This window comes from Paroedura picta, chromosome 9 (genome assembly GCF_049243985.1).
Source record: "Paroedura picta isolate Pp20150507F chromosome 9, Ppicta_v3.0, whole genome shotgun sequence".
Taxonomy (NCBI): domain Eukaryota; kingdom Metazoa; phylum Chordata; class Lepidosauria; order Squamata; family Gekkonidae; genus Paroedura; species Paroedura picta.
Window position 1 is genome coordinate 73,469,994 of NC_135377.1, and position 21,612 is coordinate 73,491,605.

The 21,612-nt window shown below is 51.7% G+C and overlaps 1 protein-coding gene across 3 annotated transcripts in view; it reads left to right on the top strand.

Moving 5' to 3' along the window:
* Window positions 1-21,612, top strand: part of MYO10 (myosin X) — a 252,095-nt gene that overhangs the window by 148,048 nt on the left and 82,435 nt on the right. For 2 of the 3 annotated variants that reach the window (XM_077353346.1, XM_077353348.1), the window contains 15 exons: window positions 4,328-4,462; window positions 6,139-6,263; window positions 7,347-7,360; window positions 7,448-7,532; window positions 8,516-8,619; window positions 9,156-9,285; window positions 9,863-9,981; window positions 10,529-10,675; window positions 10,774-10,874; window positions 11,655-11,721; window positions 13,735-13,827; window positions 14,565-14,633; window positions 14,851-14,933; window positions 19,230-19,338; window positions 19,736-19,816. In XM_077353346.1, coding sequence (XP_077209461.1) covers window positions 4,328-4,462; window positions 6,139-6,263; window positions 7,347-7,360; window positions 7,448-7,532; window positions 8,516-8,619; window positions 9,156-9,285; window positions 9,863-9,981; window positions 10,529-10,675; window positions 10,774-10,874; window positions 11,655-11,721; window positions 13,735-13,827; window positions 14,565-14,633; window positions 14,851-14,933; window positions 19,230-19,338; window positions 19,736-19,816 — 1,462 coding nt within the window. The remainder of the gene's footprint in view (window positions 1-4,327; window positions 4,463-6,138; window positions 6,264-7,346; window positions 7,361-7,447; window positions 7,533-8,515; window positions 8,620-9,155; window positions 9,286-9,862; window positions 9,982-10,528; window positions 10,676-10,773; window positions 10,875-11,654; window positions 11,722-13,734; window positions 13,828-14,564; window positions 14,634-14,850; window positions 14,934-19,229; window positions 19,339-19,735; window positions 19,817-21,612) is intronic. The other variant, XM_077353347.1, reaches the window with a different exon arrangement.

Below are 21,612 nucleotides of genomic sequence, written 5' to 3' on the forward strand. Positions count from 1 at the left end.
TGGTTTCCCATCATGGAGACAGCAGGAAACCCTGTCAGCATTGGGGGGGGTCTGTTTTCGACAGTGGCTGATGGAAATGGGAGTGCCGTTGTGTCAGTGATTGGTTGTGTTCTTATGGCTGTTCTCTCTTCTCTGCCCCAAGACAAACATGAAGCATGAGAGGTGGGACGGCTGGCCGTCTGGCTTGTCAACAAACACTTCTCAGTTTCCGTAGGGTCGACTTCTTTGACACAATCCTGGAAAAAATGTCCAGTGCAAAGTTGGTTGGACCCCTTTAAAAAGCATTTCGGGGGAATGGCACTGAAAATGTTTTCTGAAGCTGAGTCTCCTTCAGTGCTGCTTTGTCTTCAGGGCAAGGAGAAATGAGTGGGGGTGGGGGGACTGAGGGTGGATTAAATAGGGGAGCAGTTGGGGTCAAGGGGGGGGCGGAATTGCAGCCACTGCCCCCATGTCCCCCCCAAGCTGCCTTCCCGTGCCCCAGACGGGTCAGACTGGCAGTGGCTCTCCCAGGCCCCAGGGGAGGTCTTTCACATCCCTGCTCCCTGACTCTTCTAGCCGGAGATGCTGTGGAGGAAACCCACACGAAGCTGCCTTCTGCTGAACCAGGCCCTTCTTCCATCAGGGTCCGTGTCGCCTACTCAGGCAGGCAGTGGCTCTCCGGGGTCTCAGGCAGAGGGCTTTTGCTGGTCTGGAGAGGCAGCCAGGGATTTAACCTGGGACCTTTTGCATGCCAAGTAGATGCCCTCCCCCTGAGCCCTCCCCTCACCTGGGCTCCTCTGCATGCAAACCAAATGCCCTTCCGTCCAGCTAGGTCTTTGCCCAAGGATCCTGCTGCTCTGCATGGGGCTGGGCTTCATGGTAGAATGTCGGTGGGCCTGGGGGCGGCCTTCATTTCCTTGGCCAACAGAGCCCGCTTTTAAAAAACATCAGGAAATAGGCAATGTTCCCTCGGAGTTCCCCCCACTACCCATCCTGCTGCCCTCTTCAGGTGGGCGATGGGCAGTGCAGGACCCCGCGTGAATCCGGACTGGTGCTGAGCGGGGGTTCCGGTGCTCCTGAGCGGCCGCACAGCTGAGTAGAAGCACTCCATGGTCTTTCAGCTGATCTTTGTTGCCTGGAGAAGAGCTGTTATTCTGGGGGGCAGTGGCCCCCAACCTTTTTCGGGCTGGGGACCGGCGGCAGCAGGGAGGGCGATTGCCCGGCTGCACATGCGCATTGCACATGCGTGGCCCTGCTTCCCTCTCCAGTAAGAAGCTTGCTGGGGGGGGCGGGGATAGGGAGCCGCAGCCCAGTGGTTGGGGACCACCGCTGGGGGGGACTCCAGGTCCCCCCTGGAGGCTGGCTTCCTGAAGCCTTATCCCTTGAAAATGAACAGGTCCTCAGAACAGGTACAGAATGGAAAGTGACTCTAAATTCTCCCCTCTTGCTGTCCTGCTTCCAGTCTTTGAATGGGTTCCTTTGTGCCCAGAGGTTGCCCCTCCACAAACAAAGACGTCATGAACCAACATAAGTTTTGTTAGATTTTAAAGGGAGTTGGCTCCCCCTGGTGTATACCTTCATTTATAATTTCGTGGAGATTTTGGAGGGCCTATCCCTTGCTATCCTCACCACCCCCATCCTGCTGAATAGGAGTACATTTAGGAGTACATTCGGGTGTGGGAGGGCACTGAATTACCCATCGCAGAGGAAAAAGGGATTTAGGGCAGAAATAAGGATTTAAATGTCCCTTTAAATCCTTATTGCCTCTGGTGGTGCATAATTACGTATTTAGTGTTCAGTCATAGTGGTTCTACTTTTTAAACTCTTTTTATTTTTAAGTAAAGACAAAGGACTAACTACAAGAGGGATACAAAAGAGAAAATTGCATTATTCCTGAGTTGTTTATATTGCAGAGTATATTAAAAAAAGCAAATTCTCTCAACATCCTTCTGATCATCATCTTTGCAATAGACATTTCTTCAGACCTTCTAACTTGGAAGCACTTATTTATTTATTTATTTATTTATTTATTTATTTATTTATTTAGATTTTTATACTGCCCTTCCATACGGCTCTGGGCAGTTTACATAAAACGTCATAGAATACAGAATTCATAGAATCATAGAGTTGGAAGGGGCCATACAGGCCATCTAGACCAACCCCCTGCTCAACGGAGGATCAGCCCTAAGCATCCTAAATTGTGGAAGTTTGGGCAGGACTATGATCTCCTCAGCGAGCTCGTACCACCAGGTGGGATTGTGTAGCGTCTCCACTGCAATTAGGTCAGCATGTTTCACTTGATCACCCCAAAGGGCTCTCAGGTGTCTTTTAACAAGTAGCTTGGATCTCCAAGAGGGAATGTTGCTTTTAAAGCTACAAACAGTTAGGCTGGCCTTGTGTGGCTGCAAAACCAGGTGGTAGGTAGCTTCACTGCCTCTGTCATGCAGCCGTGAGGGAGTAGTCGTGATTTTTAAAGCAGAAGCACCTTGTTGTGGGGCAGTAGTTGTACCTGGTGAAGGCTCTTTAGGTAGGGTGGTCTCTTTTAATTTGGAGCTCTTGCCAGCTAAATCAGAGACCCTCAGGAGCAGCAAGGACTCCTCAGCGGAGGAGGCCCCCAGTGTAGCCAGCGCACTGTCAACAGGAGGTGAGCAGCAGGGGAATGAGACGCAGGGACAGAATCCCCTCCACCCCCAGCTGGGGTCCCTACTTCCCCCACAGCCCCCTCGGCAGGCCGCGGAACAGTCTGGCAGGTCTCAGAGTGGTTACCTGGCTGCTCAGCCTCAGCGGCCTGCTGACAGCAAAGATGAACCTTTGCAGGATTGTAACTGAAAAGCTTCCTGCACGTACAGAGTCTCGGCTGGTGGCTGTGGTGTCTCACGAGAGAAGCAAGGGGATGTGGTGATGTGTTCACTAACTCTGTGGGAAACTGCCTGGACCGATTTTGGCCAATGTCTTGCCTTGGGTGGAATGGCAGCATAAAAGTGGTCTAAGAAAATTGATAAAAATCTTCTGGCTGCTTCAGACCCCTTGGTTTTATGTGTTTAGAACAGCAATGCCAGCTAGCCCTGGCTCATACATGATAGAGGTGAAACAGTGACTTCACACAGTATACCAGAGGTCTTCAACCTTTTTGCGGACAGTTTTGGACTTCTGAGATAGGACGGCAGACACAGTCACAAAATGGCCACTGCAGGAGGTGGAGCCAAGCCTAAAATGTCAGGGAACAAGGTTATATAGAACTCTGACTTAACATTTTAAATGTTTAACATTTGAGGCAGAAAGGATGTCTTCTGCTGGGCAAAAGCCCCATGTAGCCCCACCAATTTCTAAAAATATTTGGCAGGCTCCAGGAAAGAAGTTGGCGGGCGCCATGTTGAGGACCCTTGATTTCAGTGGTGCCCCCACTGTGGCCAGGGAAACGTCTCTTGCAATTAGGCTCTGTCTTTGGGCCACACGTGGTTTCCCATTTCATACAGCACCGCAGGCACCCGGAGTCTTTCGGCTCCTGCCCACCGAGCCAGACGGCTTGTAGTCAGCCCTTGGGGGTGAGCACCCTGCAGGGGGCTGCCTGAAGCCTTCTGTGGGTTGGACCCCCCCCCAGCCCAGTCTCCCATAAGCGCTGTGGGCAGTGGCCAGGCCAACAGCAGCCCCCTCTCCCCCCGTGTGCCCTTTGGAGAAACGTCTTCATCACATACTTGAGCTGTACAGTTATTGAGAAAATTAATACCAAAACCAAGTGGATTAAGCCAAGTGTTGTGGAAAACATCTATACAGCATAACAAACCAAACAGAAACTAAGGATTTCATGCTTTCAACTCTCAACTTCGCCTTTATAGGTTGGTCCAATGATGCTGATTTACAGCTGTTACTTCATTATCTCAAGTACTGTGTTTTTGTATTGTTATCAAACTTCATGAAAAACCCATCAATCTTGCATATAAATGTGCCTCAGTCCTCTGTAAAGACACTTGTTTTAGATTCACTTTATTTTATTTCTAGACTACCAGAGACTGGATCTTTTTGTCCTGCCTTTCACCCCCCCCCCCTTTTCGGGTCTCTGGGCTGGTCCCTGGCTGGGGGGGGGGCTCAGGGAAGGGGAGAAATGCCGTTGCCAGGTTGAGTGGCATCATTTGTGCCTGCAGGGTGCAGATGGGCAGGGCTCGTTCTCCTGTGGCCGAACAAGAGGAAAGGTGCAGAGACAAATTTGCCCCTGGGAGGAAAAAGTCCAAAGTAGCCACGTTCTGTTTAAATAAAAAAGCATTTGCTAGCTCTTGATGCCTTTGAATTTCGAGCAGCGGAGGAGGTCGTTGGTGTGGATAACTCATCTTCTTGTGCTTTCGCTTTCCAGCGGTGAAAGCGGGGCTGGAAAAACAGAAAGCACAAAACTGATCCTCAAGTTTTTGTCTGCCATGAGCCAACATTCACTGGAACTGTCTTGTCAGGAGAAGACCTCTGCTGTTGAACAAGCCCTTTTGGAGAGCAGGTATTTCTTGCACGCGGATGGCATCGCGCACAATCCACAGGGCTTCCTCAGAGACAGAATTATCATAAGGGCAAAAGGAAGGAGCCGTTTCCAAACTGACCAATGGAAATGTTTCAAAGGGTCGTGGTGCTGGAGAGACTGGGGAGGGGCTCCACAGGGGCTTCCCGCGCTTACGGTTTTCAGGAGGCCAGCAAAGGGCTGTTTTCTTCAGGCTTTCAGCAAATGGACTGGAAAATCAGCATGTTTTGAATGCATTGCCACTTTTCAAACCGGCATAGCTGAATTTCTGGTTTCAATCTTCAAATTTTATCATTCATTTCTCATTGTTTTCCTGTGATGATTTTTGGGGAAATCAGCATTTTCTCCCATTGCACTGATCATTGTAAAAATTCAGTCATAAGCCTGTGAGAAACTCACTCATCAGTACAGAGAAACACACTCACCTGTCGACAATATTTCCATTTCAGTGTGGAAATGGAATGAGATCCAAAAGCGACAGCTATGGGCAAAATATTCATACCACTGAATATAGAAACATTTTAATGCACACACAAGGAGAGTTGAGCTGCGGTGCCTCTTATAACCCAGGCAACCTGGCTTGTGGCCCTTTGGATGGATGCAGCCCCTGTTCTGAGTTGTCATCTGAGAGAGAGTCACAAACCCAGGCCCGGCCCAGCCACTCATCAGCTGGTTGGCAGGTGGGGACTTACCGGTAGAGAGAGAAAGGCCCAGGCCCTGCACAGGAAGTAAGGTCATCACACCAGCAACCTCTGCAGAACTCTCTGGTCATTGGGCAAGACATCTTCCCACGGAGGTTTTGCCCAAATGTTAGTCACTTGCATGATGATGGCACTTCCCATGCAATGCCAGCCACATGGCCCGGCCCTTTCTCTTTCTCCTGATACGTCCTTCCCAGTCCCTGGCCAGTTGCCAGAAGGGAATTGGCAGCCTCAGAAAAGAGACAAAATTAAATGAACCCAAAGAAGATCAAAATAAACAAAACAACAACAGTAGAAGAGTAATAGTAATGATGTGGTTAATTAAACTCCAGTATGAACGAGGGAGTACCCAGACCCTGAGGTCTCCATGAAAGGCCCCCCCTAATACCTGCTGGAGGCTGCTTTTAATAGGGGGTGGGGGTGGGCTTCCCCAGCATGCTTCAGGAGTGCAATGTCAGCACCTCCCCCCCCCCAGTCTAATTTCTTATTTCCAGTGGAGCTTATTTAGTATCGGCATGAGAAGGTTTCTCCATCATGGATCTGAAGAGTTGCTTTCACTCACAGAATGGCCGGCAGGAGGCTGTGAGGGTAGTAACGAAAAGACCATATTAGGGTTCATGTACATGGAGAGTTTTTTCCCTTAGCCCTGGCATGGATCTGTTTACTCAGTATTGAAAGTGGCAACTAAAGTGGCAACTAAAGCCACTAAAGTATGATAAATAAATAAATAAATAAAAAGATTCTCTTTGCGCTTTGAGTCTTGGGACCAATGCAGAGGTATCTCACCTGGCATCCCTCTGTGGCATGTGAATCAGTTCAGTTCAAGGACTAGGCGTAAAGGGGGAGGGGAGGGGAGGCTTTACATGGAACAATATTTTTAAAATCCAGGTGAAACAAAATTTATTGTTACAGTTGTGGCATGCCCCAATTCATGCTTTTTCATATTTTTTTCCACAGCCCAATTATGGAGGCTTTTGGCAATGCAAAGACTGTTCACAATAACAACTCCAGTCGCTTTGGAAAGTTTGTTCAGCTGAACTTCTGCCAGAAAGGCAACATTCAGGGAGGGAAAATTGTAGATTGTATCCTGTGTTTTCTGTGGCTGCCCCAGTATTACAGCATGCTCACACTGTACCTGTGTATAGGGAGAAGGAAGCGTCCTTCACCTGGCTTCTTCCGTATTTCCCTTCCAAGGGTTGGATCCAGACTACAGTGGCCATTCCCACTGAGCCCCCGTCCCACTGCAGACCCTTCCTCACATCATTCTTCGGGGCCCCCTGCGAGGGGGGTTGCCAGGTGACACGCACCCCCCCCCTCTCCAGGCATCCTCTCTGCCCACTGAATCAGCAGGAAAAATAAACCTCCAAATCCCCATTAGGCTGCTGGGAAAACCCCTAAGAGGCGTCACAGGAAAAGCAGGGTTTTGTTAAGGTCCGTATAGGAGGGAGGGAGGCGGGAAATTCCCGTTTTATTCAATCTGGATCCAGCCCAGTGATCTTCACGTGGCACAGCCAGGCTCTGGATCCAGCCAGTTTTTCCACCAGTAGAAAAGGCCAAGAGGGTCACCCAGCTCTAGTTGGGGATGAGGAGGCCTGCCTGGAGCGAAGCCCTGTGGCTGGGGGGGCAGGGGGCAGGGGGCTATCCCAGCCTTGTCTCTGTGGAATGGCACGAGCAGCCATGGCTTCCTGAGAGTAGAAAAGAGATCTGAAGACCCGAGCAGCGACTCACACAAGCTCCGCCCCTGCCGCAAATTGTGGTTGTCTTTAAGGGGCTCCTGGATTCTTGCTCTCTCCTGCTGCTACGGACAAGACTCATGCAGCTCGGCCTGGAGAAGAGGCTATAAACTGAGTTCTGGGTAGAAGCTTTTGTGTCTCTGAAGAAGGGTACGCGTGAACGAAAGCTTATATGTCCAGAGCTAAACTTGCTTGGTCTTCAGGGTGCCGCTGGACTTAGACTTCCTTCTGTTGCTGCAGACCGCCAATATGGCCACCCACCTGAATGCTGTTGAATGCATTTTTTTAATGGTCCCCCCCCCCCACCAGCTTTTAATGCACAAACTAAAGAGTTCTTAAAGCAAACCTGACAGGAAATTGTATGTAGGGTATTTTTGTGTCCCGTGTCCAAAGGTTCTTTTCCTTGACTGATCCACCTGCTTCCTGCTGAAGATTTATTAGAAAAGGTGGGTTTCCTTCAAGGTTTTATTAGCCTCATGCTGAGTATTTCACTTGTATGTTGACCTGGTCTCTCCATCTCTTTTCTCGAATAGAGTCGAGTAGTGAGGCAAAATCCTGGCGAGAGAAATTATCACATATTCTATGCCCTGCTGGCAGGGCTTGACGGAGAAAAGAAAGGTGAGGGGGGCATCCTTGTCCCTGAACAACGGCAGCTGCAGCTGTGGCTGCAGAAAAGGTCTTTCAGATGCTCTGGGTTTGTCCCCCACAGAGTTCGCCTTGATCCCCCGACTAGTCCAAGCGCTTGTTGGAAGAGACGTTCTTCAGCCCTCTCTCTGGTCAGCCGTGCTGTTCCCTTCCAGGCTCTCTTTGTGCCTGTCCTTCCCTTTCTCTTCTACCTGCTTCTTCTGTCTGGCTTCCCTTGTTTCAAGCCAGTGAGATGCTGACAGTTAGCGGGGCAGGTGTGAGCGCACAGACATCTCTCTGCCTTGATCTCCTTCGACCCCCAACCCACTGATCGTGCTCAAATGTCAACATCGCCTGCCTTTTGAATGTTGCTCCGTCACACTGGAGAGTCTTGCAAAGAAGCCTGGAAGATATTTGACATTCAGGCTGGATTTAGTTTGACTTTTCATCTCATGTCCCAGCATCTGATTTGCTTGCCAAAGTCCTAAATGTTTGTCTTCTTTCATCATTGAGCCAGCGGTCATGGAATACCGCATCCATATGTTGTGGAGTGCTGCATGGTTATTTTGCCTCCAGCAAGACCCTGCAGGAGGCCAGTGATGGCTCTAGTGCAGCCCTTTTCAAGGTTTTGGCCCTGGGGGGCCGCCTGAAGCAGGAGCCTCAGAAGTGATGTCAGCTGGCCCCGTTGCCCCCCAGGCCCCCCAGATATGACATCATGACTTGCACCCTTAGCCCTCCTTTTGCTCCCTCCCCCCACCTCTACTGCTACTTTGGCAGTTCTGCCTCATTCAGGCTAGAAACAAGGTCAGGAGCTGAGAAGACAGCCGGCTCCCTCCCCCCCGCCCCCCCCCAACCCCATGCCATGCCACTTCAGAGCTCCCACAGATGGTCGTGGAACAAATGTGATGGTCTTGGCCTCCCCCTTCCCCAAGCGTGGCTGTGGCATGGCTCTCCAGTGGTGTCTCTCCTGTTTACAGATGCATTTTACCTGTCTGCACCAGAGAACTATCACTACCTGAACCAGTCTGGCTGTGTGGCGGATGAGACAATCAATGACAAGGAATCCTTCCATGAAGTCATTGTGAGTTTGCTGGGCCCCTTCTCCCCTGCTTGGCAAGACCCGCTTTCGGCTTCCCTTCTCTTGCTGTGTCCACCTGCTCTCCTGGACATGGTCTGGTGAAAGGTGCACCCTAGAGACACACAAGGTGTCCAGCCGAGGCTGCCCTCCCTTCCCCAGTCGCGTGGGCATCGCTCTGATGAAAGGAGTTCTGACCCACAAAGGTTTAGCATTGGGATCTTTTTCATTCACTTCCCTTATTCCCCACCCTTCTTCCCAGTGATGCCAAATCAATTCAGATTCGACCCAGTTGATTCAACCAAGTCCCAAAAAACTACGGGTGATTCGAACCAATCAGATTTGGACTGAAGCAATTTGAACTAAATCTGAAACTGTCCAAATTTTTGCTTGGACGTCTCTTGTTGGCACATGACTTGCTCCCGTCTCACCACAGGGAGCTGCTGAGGGTTGCAGCTCACTCCTGAGAGCTTGACTTGCTCGCCCAGTGAGAGATCAAGAAGGAAGGATATTGCAGAGCCTCATGATGTGATTTCTTCTAGACTGCAATGGAAGTGATGCAATTTGCCACAGAGGAGGTGCATGACATTCTTCGGCTGCTTGCAGGCATTTTGCACCTGGGCAATGTTGAATTTATTACTGCTGGTGGAGCACAGGTGTCCTTCAAAACAGGTGACAAAAATGGCTCGGGGTGTTTTGCACGATATTGCAGTCCCTTCCACTTCAAGTTCCCAAATCCAATCCAGATTTCCTTATATTTGTCATTTGCTTATGTATTTAAGTAGTTATTCCAGGAACTACTGTCGGTGTGGTCATTGCCAAGAGAGCATACGTGGCTTTAAAAGGGGATCAGACAGATTCATGGGGGAGAGGTCCATCAGTGGCTGCTAGTCACAGTAACGCAGGGAGCCTCTGTAACCTGAGACAGCACACCTGTGAGTGCTAGAGCTGGGAGGCAACACCTGGGTGTGCATGTCTCATTGGCCTTCCAGAGTGACAGGTTGGCCACTGTGTGGAATGTGGAATGGAAGACAGGAGAAGAAGGACCGTAAGTCTACTCACCCAGGAGTCTTCTTATGAAGGAACCTGGTGGTGGCTCTCAGCTGAAGGGAACGAAATATTGTTGGATGCTCCTTTTTGCTCTCCGTTGATCTTTGCCTCCCAGAGAGCTCTAGGTGCTGCTGCTGGTGAGCCCAAACATATTCCCTTTTCCTCTTTTAATGTTTACTGTCCTTTGATTTGATGCCAGCTCTGGAGAGATCCTCAGAGTTACTTGGGCTGGACTCAATGCAGCTAGCTGAGGCACTGACGCAGAAGTCCATCATACTCAGGGGAGAAGAAATTTTAACACCTCTCAGTGTTCAGCAGGTAAAATTGAGTTCACCTGGACTGTGGGGGCAGGGGTAATTGTAGAGGTATATACAGTCAGTTGGCTGGGACAGTGCTGGCAGTAGCAACTGGTGACCCCAGTTTAGTGTTCGGAGTGACAAGACGACAACAACAGGAGAGAGAAAAGGGAGCAGGAGGGAGCGGCGGAGGAGTCAAGGGGAAGCAGTTTTGTTGCTATCTTGGTGCAATAGATATGTGGATAGTTTGGTCAGTTGTTGGCATCATCATATTGATAATGGGAATGACACACAAACCATCCAGTGAATCTGGCCTCTCTGCCTCTCTAAAGACTCAGCGGGAACCCTCCTCTTTGATGGAGGCCACGTGGCCACTCCCACGAATGGTGGGCTGAGCTGCAGAGGCCATGGAGCGCCCCCTGCTCCGAGAGGATGCGGGAGCCTCCTGGCTCCAGGGGCCTCGTTGCTGCTGGGGGGATGGGCCCCCGTTCTCCTTGCTGTCTCCCTGTGCCTGGGTCCAGCACTTGGTCTCCCAATGAAAGCTAACTTGCTGATCTGACCTCTCTCAGGCAATCGGCAGCAGAGACTCCGTGGCCAGGGCCCTCTATTCCCAGTGCTTTGCTTGGGTTATCAAAAAAATCAACAGCAGAATAAAAGGCAAGGACGACTTCAAGTCCATTGGGATTTTGGACATCTTTGGATTTGAGAACTTTGAGGTACATTCCAAACGTTTCGTTTGTAGATAAGGCTTTTCTCTCAGTTTCACCCTCACTTTGGGCCTTGGCTGTATTTGAAGATCTCTTGTCTTTTGCAGGTTAATCGCTTTGAGCAGTTCAGTATTAACTATGCAAATGAAAAACTGCAGGAGTACTTCAACAAGCACATTTTTTCCTTGGAACAGTTGGAATACAGCAGGTAAGAGCTGCAGGTGTGCTTCGTGCAGTTGTCTCACTTGCTTTTAATTCGGTGGCTCTGTTCCTGTGACACGTCTTAACCCACCAACAGCTTCAGCACCCTCTGAAACCTTTCCGGATGGGAGGGCTTTGAAATCTTTGGCCTGGATCAGAGGATACCCTTGTGCAGGCTGAGCAAGTTCGTGTTCTTGCTGTCAGTTCCCACTGCAGCCCCCCTGACGCACCCCACACTTTTGCCCGAGGGTTCTCCGGGAGTACCAGCTTGGAATAGTGGGGGGGGGGGGGCTGCAGGAGGGAGGCAAAGGTGAGGAAGCCCCAGGGCATGAACAGAGCTGTGCTCCCACAGTATTTGGGGACCAGTCAAGATGGGCAGCTGTGCTAATCACTCTGTAGCAGGAGAAAAAAGCCGGAGTCCAGGCCCCCTTCAAGACTAGCAGCATGGGGGGGGGGGGCGCAGATACCTGAAGAGGTGACCAGTGACCCACAGAAGCTCCTCTCCTGCCCCCAGTTCTGCTGGTTTTGAAGGGGCTCCTGGAATGTAGCTCTTCTGTGGTTGGCGATGGCGAAAGAACGCAAGACCTGGACAGCCCGGTGGCCAGCTAACCCCAGGAGCGGCCCTGGTTAGCCCCTGATGGGAGACCACCAGGGAAGTTCAGGGTCGCTTTGCAGAGGCAGGACACCTCCACTCATCTCTGCCCCTGAAATCTTCTCAAAGGGTCTGCAGAGGCCGCGGTGACTGAGTGGCGCTTGTCCACCACCACTTAAAAGTGTCTTGTTTCAGGGAGGGACTGATCTGGGAAGACATCAGCTGGACAGATAACGGAGAGTGCCTGGATCTTATTGAGAAAGTAAGTATGCTTCCCGTGTAAGGAGTCAGAGGCTGAAGTTCTCATACCATCACAGCCATTGCAACAGAAATCAGCACCTCTCTCCGGCTGCTGCCGCCACTGTCTTGCCTATGTTTAAGAACCCATTGCTCTCCTAAGCTGTCCCTTGTCCCTTGCGTTAGAGCAGTGCTCCCCAACCTTTTTATCACCGGGGCCCACTGGGGGGCACTGCCAGCAGCAGCTGCCCAGTGCCACACTGAGGGGGAGCCCCAGCCATGGCAGCCGCCGGAGAGCACCAAAGGTGAGCCGGTGGCAGAGTGGCAGGGCACCCCCCGAGGCAGAAGCTGGGGAGGAGGACGAGGAGGCCTGGTACCAACTGATCCACGGACCAGGACCGGTCCCTGGCCCAGTGGTTGGGGACCACTGCATTAGAGTACCAGTTACTAAAATCTTCTTGGGCTTTGTGTCCCCATGAAAAGCACACAAAAGGTGACCAGACAGCAGATGTACCCCTCCCTCCCTGAGGGGTGTAGGCGGAGAGGCAATCCCTCAGCTATACTGGGTCCAGTCCATGTACGGCCTTAAAGGTAATAACCAAAACCTTAAGCCTGATGCGGAATTCAATCGGGAACCAGCACAGCCGCTGGAGGATGGGCTGGATGTGGGACCTCCGAGGGGTTGCTGTGAGGAGCCTGGCAGCCGCGTTCTGGACCAATTGCAGTTTCCGGATCAAGGCTAAGGGCAGGCCAGCGTAGAGTGAGTTGCAGAAGTCCAGCCTAGAGGTGACCGTTGTGTGGATCACTGTGGCCAGGTGTTCTGGGGCCAGGTAGGGTGCCAGTAGTTTGGCTTGGCGAAGGTGGTAGAAGGCCAGCCGCGCTACTGTCGTGATCTGAGCCTCCATGGAGAGGGAGGCATCAAGCATCACTCCCAGGTTCCTGGCAGAGTGGGCCACTCCATCCAGGGTGGGTGAGCACCCTTCCTTGCTTGGGCCCCCCCTGCCCAGCCACGGGACCCCCGTCTTTGAAGGGTTGAGCTTCAGGCGACTCTGCTTCAGCCATTGTGTCCCTGCTCCCAGGCAGCTGGCCGCTTTGTCTCGATTCCCCCTCTAGACTAGCTTCAGCCATCTCAGCTCCCGTTTCCTTTTACGTGGCTCCCAGGTGGCCGGCTGAGGTCGGGGCCCGAGGGGGGGGGGGGTTGGGATGGCAGTTTCATCAATTGCCCTTGACAGCTGCCTTGAATCATGCAGTGAGTCGTCGGGTCCTGGATCCATAAGTCTCTGTGGGCGGGCACAAATTCGCCCCCCCCCCACCTACATGGGCACGTCCCATGCTCTGACCGTGGCACCGTCTTTGTTGCCATCAGATCAGCTTCCAACCCTGTGCCAGAGATCAGGTCCGGAGGGGGGGGGGGCTGCTTGGCGGGTGGGGCTGGCAACAAATGGTGAAAACCACACTGTTGCCAAGGACAACAGCAGGTCTGAGCTTGGACTAGCAGTGGGCTCGTCCGTGTGGACGTTACAGTCCCCCAAGGCAGGCAGTCGTGGGCATTGTGGCAGCCCGGCAGCTGCTGCCTCTAACCAGCTCTAACCAGGCAGGGTGTCTGCTGGTGCCTTTGGAGGGACTCCTGAGGCTGGAGCAGCCGGGGGGGGGGGGGTCCCTGGGAGCGGCAGAGCTGCTGCTCCTCTCCCTTCCTCCCCTCCCCTTGACACTCAGCTCCTCAAGGAAGGGGGCTGGGAGCCTGTGGCTTGTTGGCCCGTCCTGCCCCCACCCCCCTCGGCTGCCGTGTGCCTGGGCAGAGACTCCCGTGGGAGGGCGACGTCCCACCCCTTGCTGCCGTCCCTCCGAGCCACAAGCGCTGAAGCCGGCTGGGTCCAGCTGGAGCGCCTGGATGAAGACACTCCTGAGAACCGTCCGCCCTGCTCTCTCACCCCCCCCCCCCCCGCGCCTGTATGGTGGATAGATGGGAAAGAGCGGTTGGAAAGAGCAGCCCTCCAGGGCGTGGCCTGCTTGACGTCATCTTATCGTCCTTGCCTAGAAGCTGGGCTTGTTGGCCCTCGTGAATGAAGAAAGCCATTTCCCGCAAGCGACTGACAGCACCTTGTTGGCCAAGTTACACACCCAGCATGCGGTAAGCAGACCCCCAGTCTGGGTTGGCCATTGTGCCCTCGGAGGGCTTGCAGGCCTCCCTGGACTGCCCGTCTCCATGCACAGGGCCAGCTTCTGCGAGGCTGAGGCTGAGGCTGGGCCGAATGCCCTGCTGGATGCTGGCTATATCCTGCCCTCGCTCAAGCCGGGGGAGGAGCAAAGCAAGGCTCCTCAAGGGGCTGGCTGCTGAAGGGGGTCGGGGGGGGGGTGAGTCTTCTCCCGCTCCCTCCATCGGCTGGAGGGACGGACTGGCCGGCCATTAATGGTGTTTGAGAAGGGAGAGGCCAGGGGATGGGGGGGGAGGGGAAGCCAAGCGGGTGTCAGTGGTGCCTTTATTCTGCCCAGCAGATGAATGGCTGCACCAGGTGGATTGCTGTCTGGGTGGTCTGTATTGCAGAGCTGGAGAGATTACTCTGTGCTCAGTACAAACTGCGACCACATCCCTTCATGTTACAAACCGGCCCCGGTCCATGGGCCCCACCCAGGGGTTCCCGGGAAGGCATCCAGTTGGAGCCCTGTGGTCGGTGCCTTTCCCCTTGGGGGTGGCCTTGGGCCCCCGGCCGCTTGTGCCGCAGCAGGAGACAGAGAAGAGGTGGTGGTCCTGCCCTCAGAGCAGGCTTCCCTGCCGCTGGTCTCCTTAGGAGCCCTGGTGGACTTTGTTCCAGAAGATGAATTGGCCTTCCTCATAAAAGCTTTCTGGTTTTTCCCCTTTGTGGACAGAGCAATCCTTTCTACGTGAAACCAAGAGTTGCCATCCATAACTTTGGAGTGAAACACTATGCTGGGGAGGTAATTTTTCTTTTCTTACGTGCCTTGAGTGTCTTCCATTTAGCACTTGACCAGCGGTTGCCTCTTGCCCAGCTGACTTCTGCAAATGCGCTGGCGCCCTCCGTTTCTTCCTTGCAGTGGAGGGTCTGTCAGGCAGAATTCATCGGTCTTTTTGGTGTCTTTTATTCCCCCCTCCCTTCTTCAAACGGAGCCTCTCTTCTTCACTCTCTTGAACTAGGTCCAGTATGATGTCAGAGGTATCCTGGAGAAAAACAGGGATACTTTCCGGGATGATCTCCTGAACCTGCTGCAGGAAAGCAGGTAGGCCAAAGCCGAGTCCCCTGGGCAGGGCCCTGGAAGGGGCAGGAATGCAGGGGCCAATGCCAGTGCAGGCATAGAGGGATACGTTTCTATGCTTGTCAGCAGGGACCACCAAGCAAAGAGTGCCTGCCACCATGTGAAGACTGGAGCCCACCTGGGTGCACTTGCATGGATGGAGTTGACCCTTATTCTGCCTTCAGCCCTCCCCTCTCTGAGCTCTGGGGATGACATGTCCCCCGCATAGAATCATAGAGTTTGGAAGGGACCTCATGGGCCATCTAGTCCAACCCCCTGCACTAGGCAGGACACTCACCATCCTATGGCTCATCCACACTGACCTGCCACCCCCTTGAGCCTTCACAGGATCAGACTCTCCGTCAGATGACTATCTAGCCTCTGTTTAAAAATCTCCACCTCCCGAGGAAGCCTGTTCCACTGAGGACAGGAACTTCATCTGGATGTTTAGACGGAATTTCTTTTGAATTAATTTCATCCCATTGGTTTTGGTCTGACCCTCCGGGGCAAGAGAGAACTCAGTTCCATCGTCTATATGGCAGCCTTTTAAATACTTGAAGATCCCCTCTCAGTCGTCTCCTCTCCAGGCTAAACAGACCAAGCTCCTCCAACCTTTCTTCATACGTGTTGGTCTCCAAACCCCTCATCATCTTTGTTGCCCTCCTTTGGACACGTTCCAGTTTGTCAACATCCCTCTTCAAATGGGGTGCCCAAAACTGAACACAGGACTCCCAGTGAGGCCGAACCAGAGCAGAGTAAAGCGGTACCATCAGCTCCCGTGATCTGGACACGATACAGCCGAAAATCCCATTTTCCTTTTTAGCCACTGAGTCACACTGATGATTCATGTTCATTGTATGGTCTGCTAAGACTCCTAGATTCTTTTCGCACATGCTACTTCCAAGACAAGTCTCCCCCATCTTATATTGCTGTGCTTGGTTTTTCCTACCTAGATGCAGAACTTTACACTTGTCCCTATTGAACTTCATTTAATTCACAGAATCATAGAGTTGGAAGGGGCCATACAGGCCATCTAGTCCCACCCCCTGCTCAATGCAGGATCAGCCCTAAGCATCCTAAAGCATCCAAGAAAAGTGTGTCTCCAACCTTTGCTTGAAGACTGCCAGTGAGGGAGCTCACCACCTCCTTAGGCAGCCTATTCCACTGCTGAACTACTCTGACTGTGAAAATGTTTTTCCTGATATCTAGCCTATATCGTTGTACTTGAAGTTTAAACCCATTACTGTGTGTCCTCTCCTCTGCAGCCAACAGAAACAGCATCCTGCCCTCCTCCAAGTGACCACCTTTCAAATACTTAAAGAGGGCTATCATGTCCCCTCTCAACCTCCTTTTCTCCAGGCTGAACATTCCCAAGTCCCTCAACCTATCTTCATAGGGCTGGTCCCTTGGCCCCAGATCATCCTCGTCGCTCTCCTCTGTACCCTTTCAATTTTATCTACGTCCTTCTTGAAGTGAGGCCTCCAGAACTGCACACAGTACTCCAGGTGTGGTCTGACCAGTGCCGTATACAATGGACCAGTGCCGTATACAATGGGACTATGACATCTTGTTTTTTGATGTGATGCCCCTGTTGATACAGCCCAAAATGGCATTTGCCTTTTTTACCGCTGCATCACACTGCCTGCTCATGTTTAGTTTACAATCCACAAGTATCCCAAGGTCTTGTTCACACACGGTGTTACCTAGAAGCGTATCCCCCATCCAGTAGGCATGCTTTTCATTTTTCTGACCCAGATGCAGAATTTTACACTAATTGCATCTTGTTCTCATTTGCCCATTTTTCCATTGTGTTCAGATCTCGTTGAACTCTGTCTCTATCTTCTGGAGTATTTGCCAGTCCTCCCAATTTGGTGTCATCTGCAAACCTGATGAATAGTCCCTCCACCCCCTCATCTAGTCTAGATCATTAATAAATGTGTTAAAAAGTACCAGGCCGAGCACCGAGCCCTGAGGTACCCCGGTACTCACCTCTCTCCAGTCTGATGAAACACCATTGACAACGACTCTTTGAGTGCGCTTCTCTGACCAATTCCCTATCCACCTAACTATCTGAAAATCCAGATTGCAGTCCTTCAACGTATCCATCAGAACATCATGGGGAACCTTGTCAAAAGCTTTACTAAAATCCAAGTAAACGACATCAACCGAATTTCCACGATCCAGCAAACCTGTTACTTGGTCAAAAAAGGAAACCTGGTTGGTCTGACAGGACCTGTTGGAGACAAATCCATGCTGACTACCTTGGATCACCAAATTGTCCTCCAGATGTTTGCAGATCGCTCCCTTTAATATCTGCTCCATTATCTTCCCCACAACAGAGGTTAGACTCACTGGTCTATAGTTTCTCGGGTCATCCTTCCTCCCTTTTTTGAAGATCAGAATAAGGTTTGCTCTCTTCCAGTCCTCCGGGACATCTCCAGTCCTTAAAGAGGTCTCAAAGATGATGGACAAGGGCTGTGCAAGTTCTTTGAGTACTCTCGGTTGCATTTCATCCGGACCAGGGGATTTGAACTCATCCAGTGCAGCTAAATACCTCTTGACAACCTCTCTATCCATGTTAACCTGCCACCCAGACACTATGTCTTGGCTACTGCCATCTCTAGATGTGCCTAAACTCTTTGACCTGTGGGGAAAAACAGATGTAAAATAGGCACTAAGCCTTTCTGCTTTCTCTGCATCTTCCGTTAGAGTTTGTCCATCCGCACCCAACTGTGGGCCTATTGCCTCCTTTATTTGCTCCTCGCATAACTGAAAAATCTTTTCTTGTTACAGTGGGCTTCCCTGGCCAATCTTAGCTCACTCTCAGCTTTGGCCTTTCTGATGATTGATCTACAGTGCCTAGTAATTCGGTTTAGCCCACTTCTTGAGCCTATCAAGATCATCCTGAATTCTGTTGCTGTCTTCTGTTGTGTCTTCTGTCCCCCTCCCAGTTTAGTATGGTCTGCAAATCCCTCATCCAAATCAATTATGAATATGTTGAACAACACAGGCCCAGGACAGATCCCTGGGGCACTCCACTTGTCACTCTTCTCCAAGAGGATGCCCCATTGGTGCTGATTTCATGATGCAGAGGAGCGGCGGGACAGGACTTTGCTCTCCCAGAATCCGCTCCAACACAAACAGATCTGTCTGTAGGTGACTTTGGGGAATCTCACCACGCGGATGGGCTCCAATGCTCCATTCGTAGTCCTATTAAATGTTGGACCAATGAAACAGGCTTGTAACTACACCTTTTACTGGGGCATTTTAGAGAGTACATTAGAAGGCAAATTTGAGCTGTTACCATTTTTAAAAAATATTCCATATTGAAGGTTGCACCTAGAGGCCCTGACAAAGTTAGTAGACTTTTCAGAGAAGAAGGGGTGGGCAGAACTTCACCAATTGTTTGTTTGGCCAGCTTAAGAGAAGTGAGGGATGTTTCTGAAGCCCCAACACAGGGCGTGTGCAGGTGTGTTTGTGTGCTTGTGTGCTTGGGCATGTGCGCATCCAGAGGTCTGTGGCATCAAGTTCTTGAGTAAGTGTTCCGGTGAGTTTTGCAGCTAAGCGGCATTTGGGACTTGGGTATCCCAGCTTCTCATGGCTTCCGTGGTGGCAAGACACCGCTCTTGTCAAGGAGCTCCAGGCCTTCCGACCCCCCTGGGGGGCCCCCACGTGCTCACCCACTTCTTCCCAGGCAACGGGTAGATTGCCTCTTAATGATGCTTGTCAGTGATGACAGATCCAGATGGGGGGCTGGGTGAGTGTGTGTGTGTAGCAGGAGAAAACAGCAAGAGTCCCGTGAGCTTCCCTGGGTCATAGCACCTGTAGGTCCAGAGGGGTGGCCCTGTTAGTCTGCAGCAGCCAAGAAGAGCCAGAGTCCAGGAGGAAACCCTGGAAAGACTGACTGCCTGCATGGGTGGCAGGGGAGGCGCTTTCACGAGCCCGGACTGAAGTCTGGTCAGGCTTGAAGGTGCTCCTGGGCTCTGGCCTTTTGTCAGGGATGTGTCATTCTCAGAAGCTTCTGTAGGAACCAACCAGTAGCCACATCATGGTTTGCGGTATACTTTTTAACGGCTTTTTTGTGGAGGGCTGAACGTTGGCAGAGTTCATTTTAAGCCAGAGAAATAAAGTCTGCAGCTATCAGGATTTGGGCCGGACAGGAGTTGGAGAGATCCCTCCAGCCGGGCCCCGGGGGCTAAGGGGCCGCATCGATGGGCCTCGCGGGGGCCTTGGGGGCTCATCTGTGACTTGACTTCTCACCTCCCCCTCTTGCGTTTTCAGCCTTGATTTCATCTACGACCTCTTTGAACACCTTTCAAGCCACAATGGCCACGACACTTTGAAATGTGGCAGCAAGCCCCGGAAGGCCACCGTCAGCCTCCAGTTCCGCGTAAGTCCCCTCCTCTCCGAGGGCCTGCGTAGGCCCTGTGCTCCAGGTGGCTTTTTAAACCTCCCATCAGCAACACCCTGAGAAAATGGTTCTCTTCTTCAGCCACTGGTATCATTGTGCAGGAGGAATCCTTTTCAGGATTTGAGATCAGTGCTGTTCCTCTCTGAGATGAATAGTTAGTGGATTCCGGCTGTCTTGGTTGATCATGAAGTTAATTTTTTTAAAAAGACTTGAAATAAAAGTGCCATCCAACAGTTCCTGTGGGGAAAATCTGCCTGGATGTAATTTGCAGCTGGTGCCCCTAGAGGGTGCTGCTGAGGCAGGGATGATAATTCATTGAAAAGAGTCAGAAGTGTAACCCCCCCCCTCCCCGTTATTTTTTCTCTTTTTTTTTTAGGATTCGCTGCATTCCTTAATGGCCACCCTGAGCACATCTAACCCTTTCTTTGTTCGCTGCATCAAGCCAAATATGCACAAGGTAAGGCTTAACGTTGTGTTTGCTTTCCTCCTTTTTATCCAGGGATTGGTGCCTTGATCGCTCTGTGCTCCGTTGTCACTGCGGGGGGGGGGGGGGGTCTGTCCTTCACTCTCGGATTCTAAGTGGGTTGTAAGACAACAGATTTCAAGCTGTGCTGTGTTTTTCCAGAATTTGTGTGCAGTTGGGCTTCTTGTTGGAGTTGATAAACCCCCCAAATGGGCCCCCTCAGTAGCTCATCAAGGATAGGGGCCCTTTTGCTTACAAGGCTGGTTGCTGTGGGGCCGGACTCTCTAGGGGGAAGCTCTTGCAGGCTTTGGGACCAGAACGGGCTGCTTTCAGAGGATAGTCTATGTCCTTGTCAAGTTTCAACCTTCCTGTGCTTGAGGACACATTCTCAGATGGACTTGTCTTCTAAGGCAGTGGTCCACAACCTTTGCCAGGCTGCGGACCGCTACGCCGGGGTGTGGGGAGAGGGCGACCCGGACTTGCCGTGCATGCGTGTTTGTGCCCCCGCGGCAAGTCTGTGCGTGCGCGTTTGTGCCGCCGGCATGCCAGCGGCCGCGGTTCCCTCTCCCCGCCCCTCCAGGCCGCAAGAACATCTGTGCCATGGACACAGAGATGAGCAGTGCTGGGAAGTTCTCTTTCTTGAGCTTGACAATGAAGACCCTCCCCCGTCCCCCCAAATAAGCTGTGCAGCATGAATGTTGGAAGCCACCCTGAGGTTCCCCTAACGCACAATTTAAAATGATAATATTTTAGGAATTTGTACTAATTTGCATTAGGATGCTTAGGGCTGATCCTGCGTTGAGCAGGGGGTTGGACTAGATGGCCTGGATGGCCCCTTCCAACTCTATGATTTTATGATTCTAAAGAAAAGTACCCCAGCTTAGTATTGACATACAATTTCCAGTTCTTGAATACCTTGATTTGAATACCTTGATTTGTGGTCTCTCTCTCACTCACTCACTGACACACACACACCCTTTTGTTTCAAGGATCGACTTTCAGATTCCACTGGCACAGGCCGTTTTGCCTCTGCGTGGAATAACTAATAATATACAATAATAACTTAGTAAAAACATAAGTTCATCCAAACAAGCTTCATTCAAACAAGATTGCAGCAGATCTCCGGGCAGGGGGAGTAAATCCCTGAGGGGAAACAGGTTTGGAACTCTTGTCCTAGAAGTTTTTTTCCTTTGTTCGGGGTCCCTTGAGGTGTTGTGTTCATCGGTGGGTTGCCTATTGTGGGATCGGCTGTTCTGCACCGCCCTTGCCCTGTGAGGGGTGTGCCTGGCTCTGTAAAGGAAAGGGGGCTGAGTGGGAGGGGCTTCCCTCTTGGGGACTCTTCAGGGTGAGCCCCTTCCCCTTCTTCCTTGCCATCTGCTTGGAGCTCTTGCTGCTCTGTTGCATCCAGAGGAAACTAAGCCAAGGCCCAAGAGGGAGACCTGCGATCAGGAGGAGGAAGGGGGGGGGGAGGGTCTGGGCTCCTCCTCTCCTGAGCCTCAGCACCTTGCCTCCCGGGCAGGGAAAAAAGAGAACAGACATTTCCGGTCACTTAAGATGAAAAGTAGAAGTGAATCGATCCTTTGGCCCCAACATAATTCACTGGGGTTGTTCATGCCTGTCTCCTTACTTTCTTGAGTTTCTTGCTACGGGATTCTGTTACTGGCTGAAGTCTGCTGCTTTCGGCAAAGAAGGTTTCTGGTAATTTGCAGAAGCTGGGCCTCAGTCGACAACCTGTGTGAGAAGCATAGGGCCTGTGGAAACCCAGAGAGGGGCTCCAGGAGGGCCTGGGT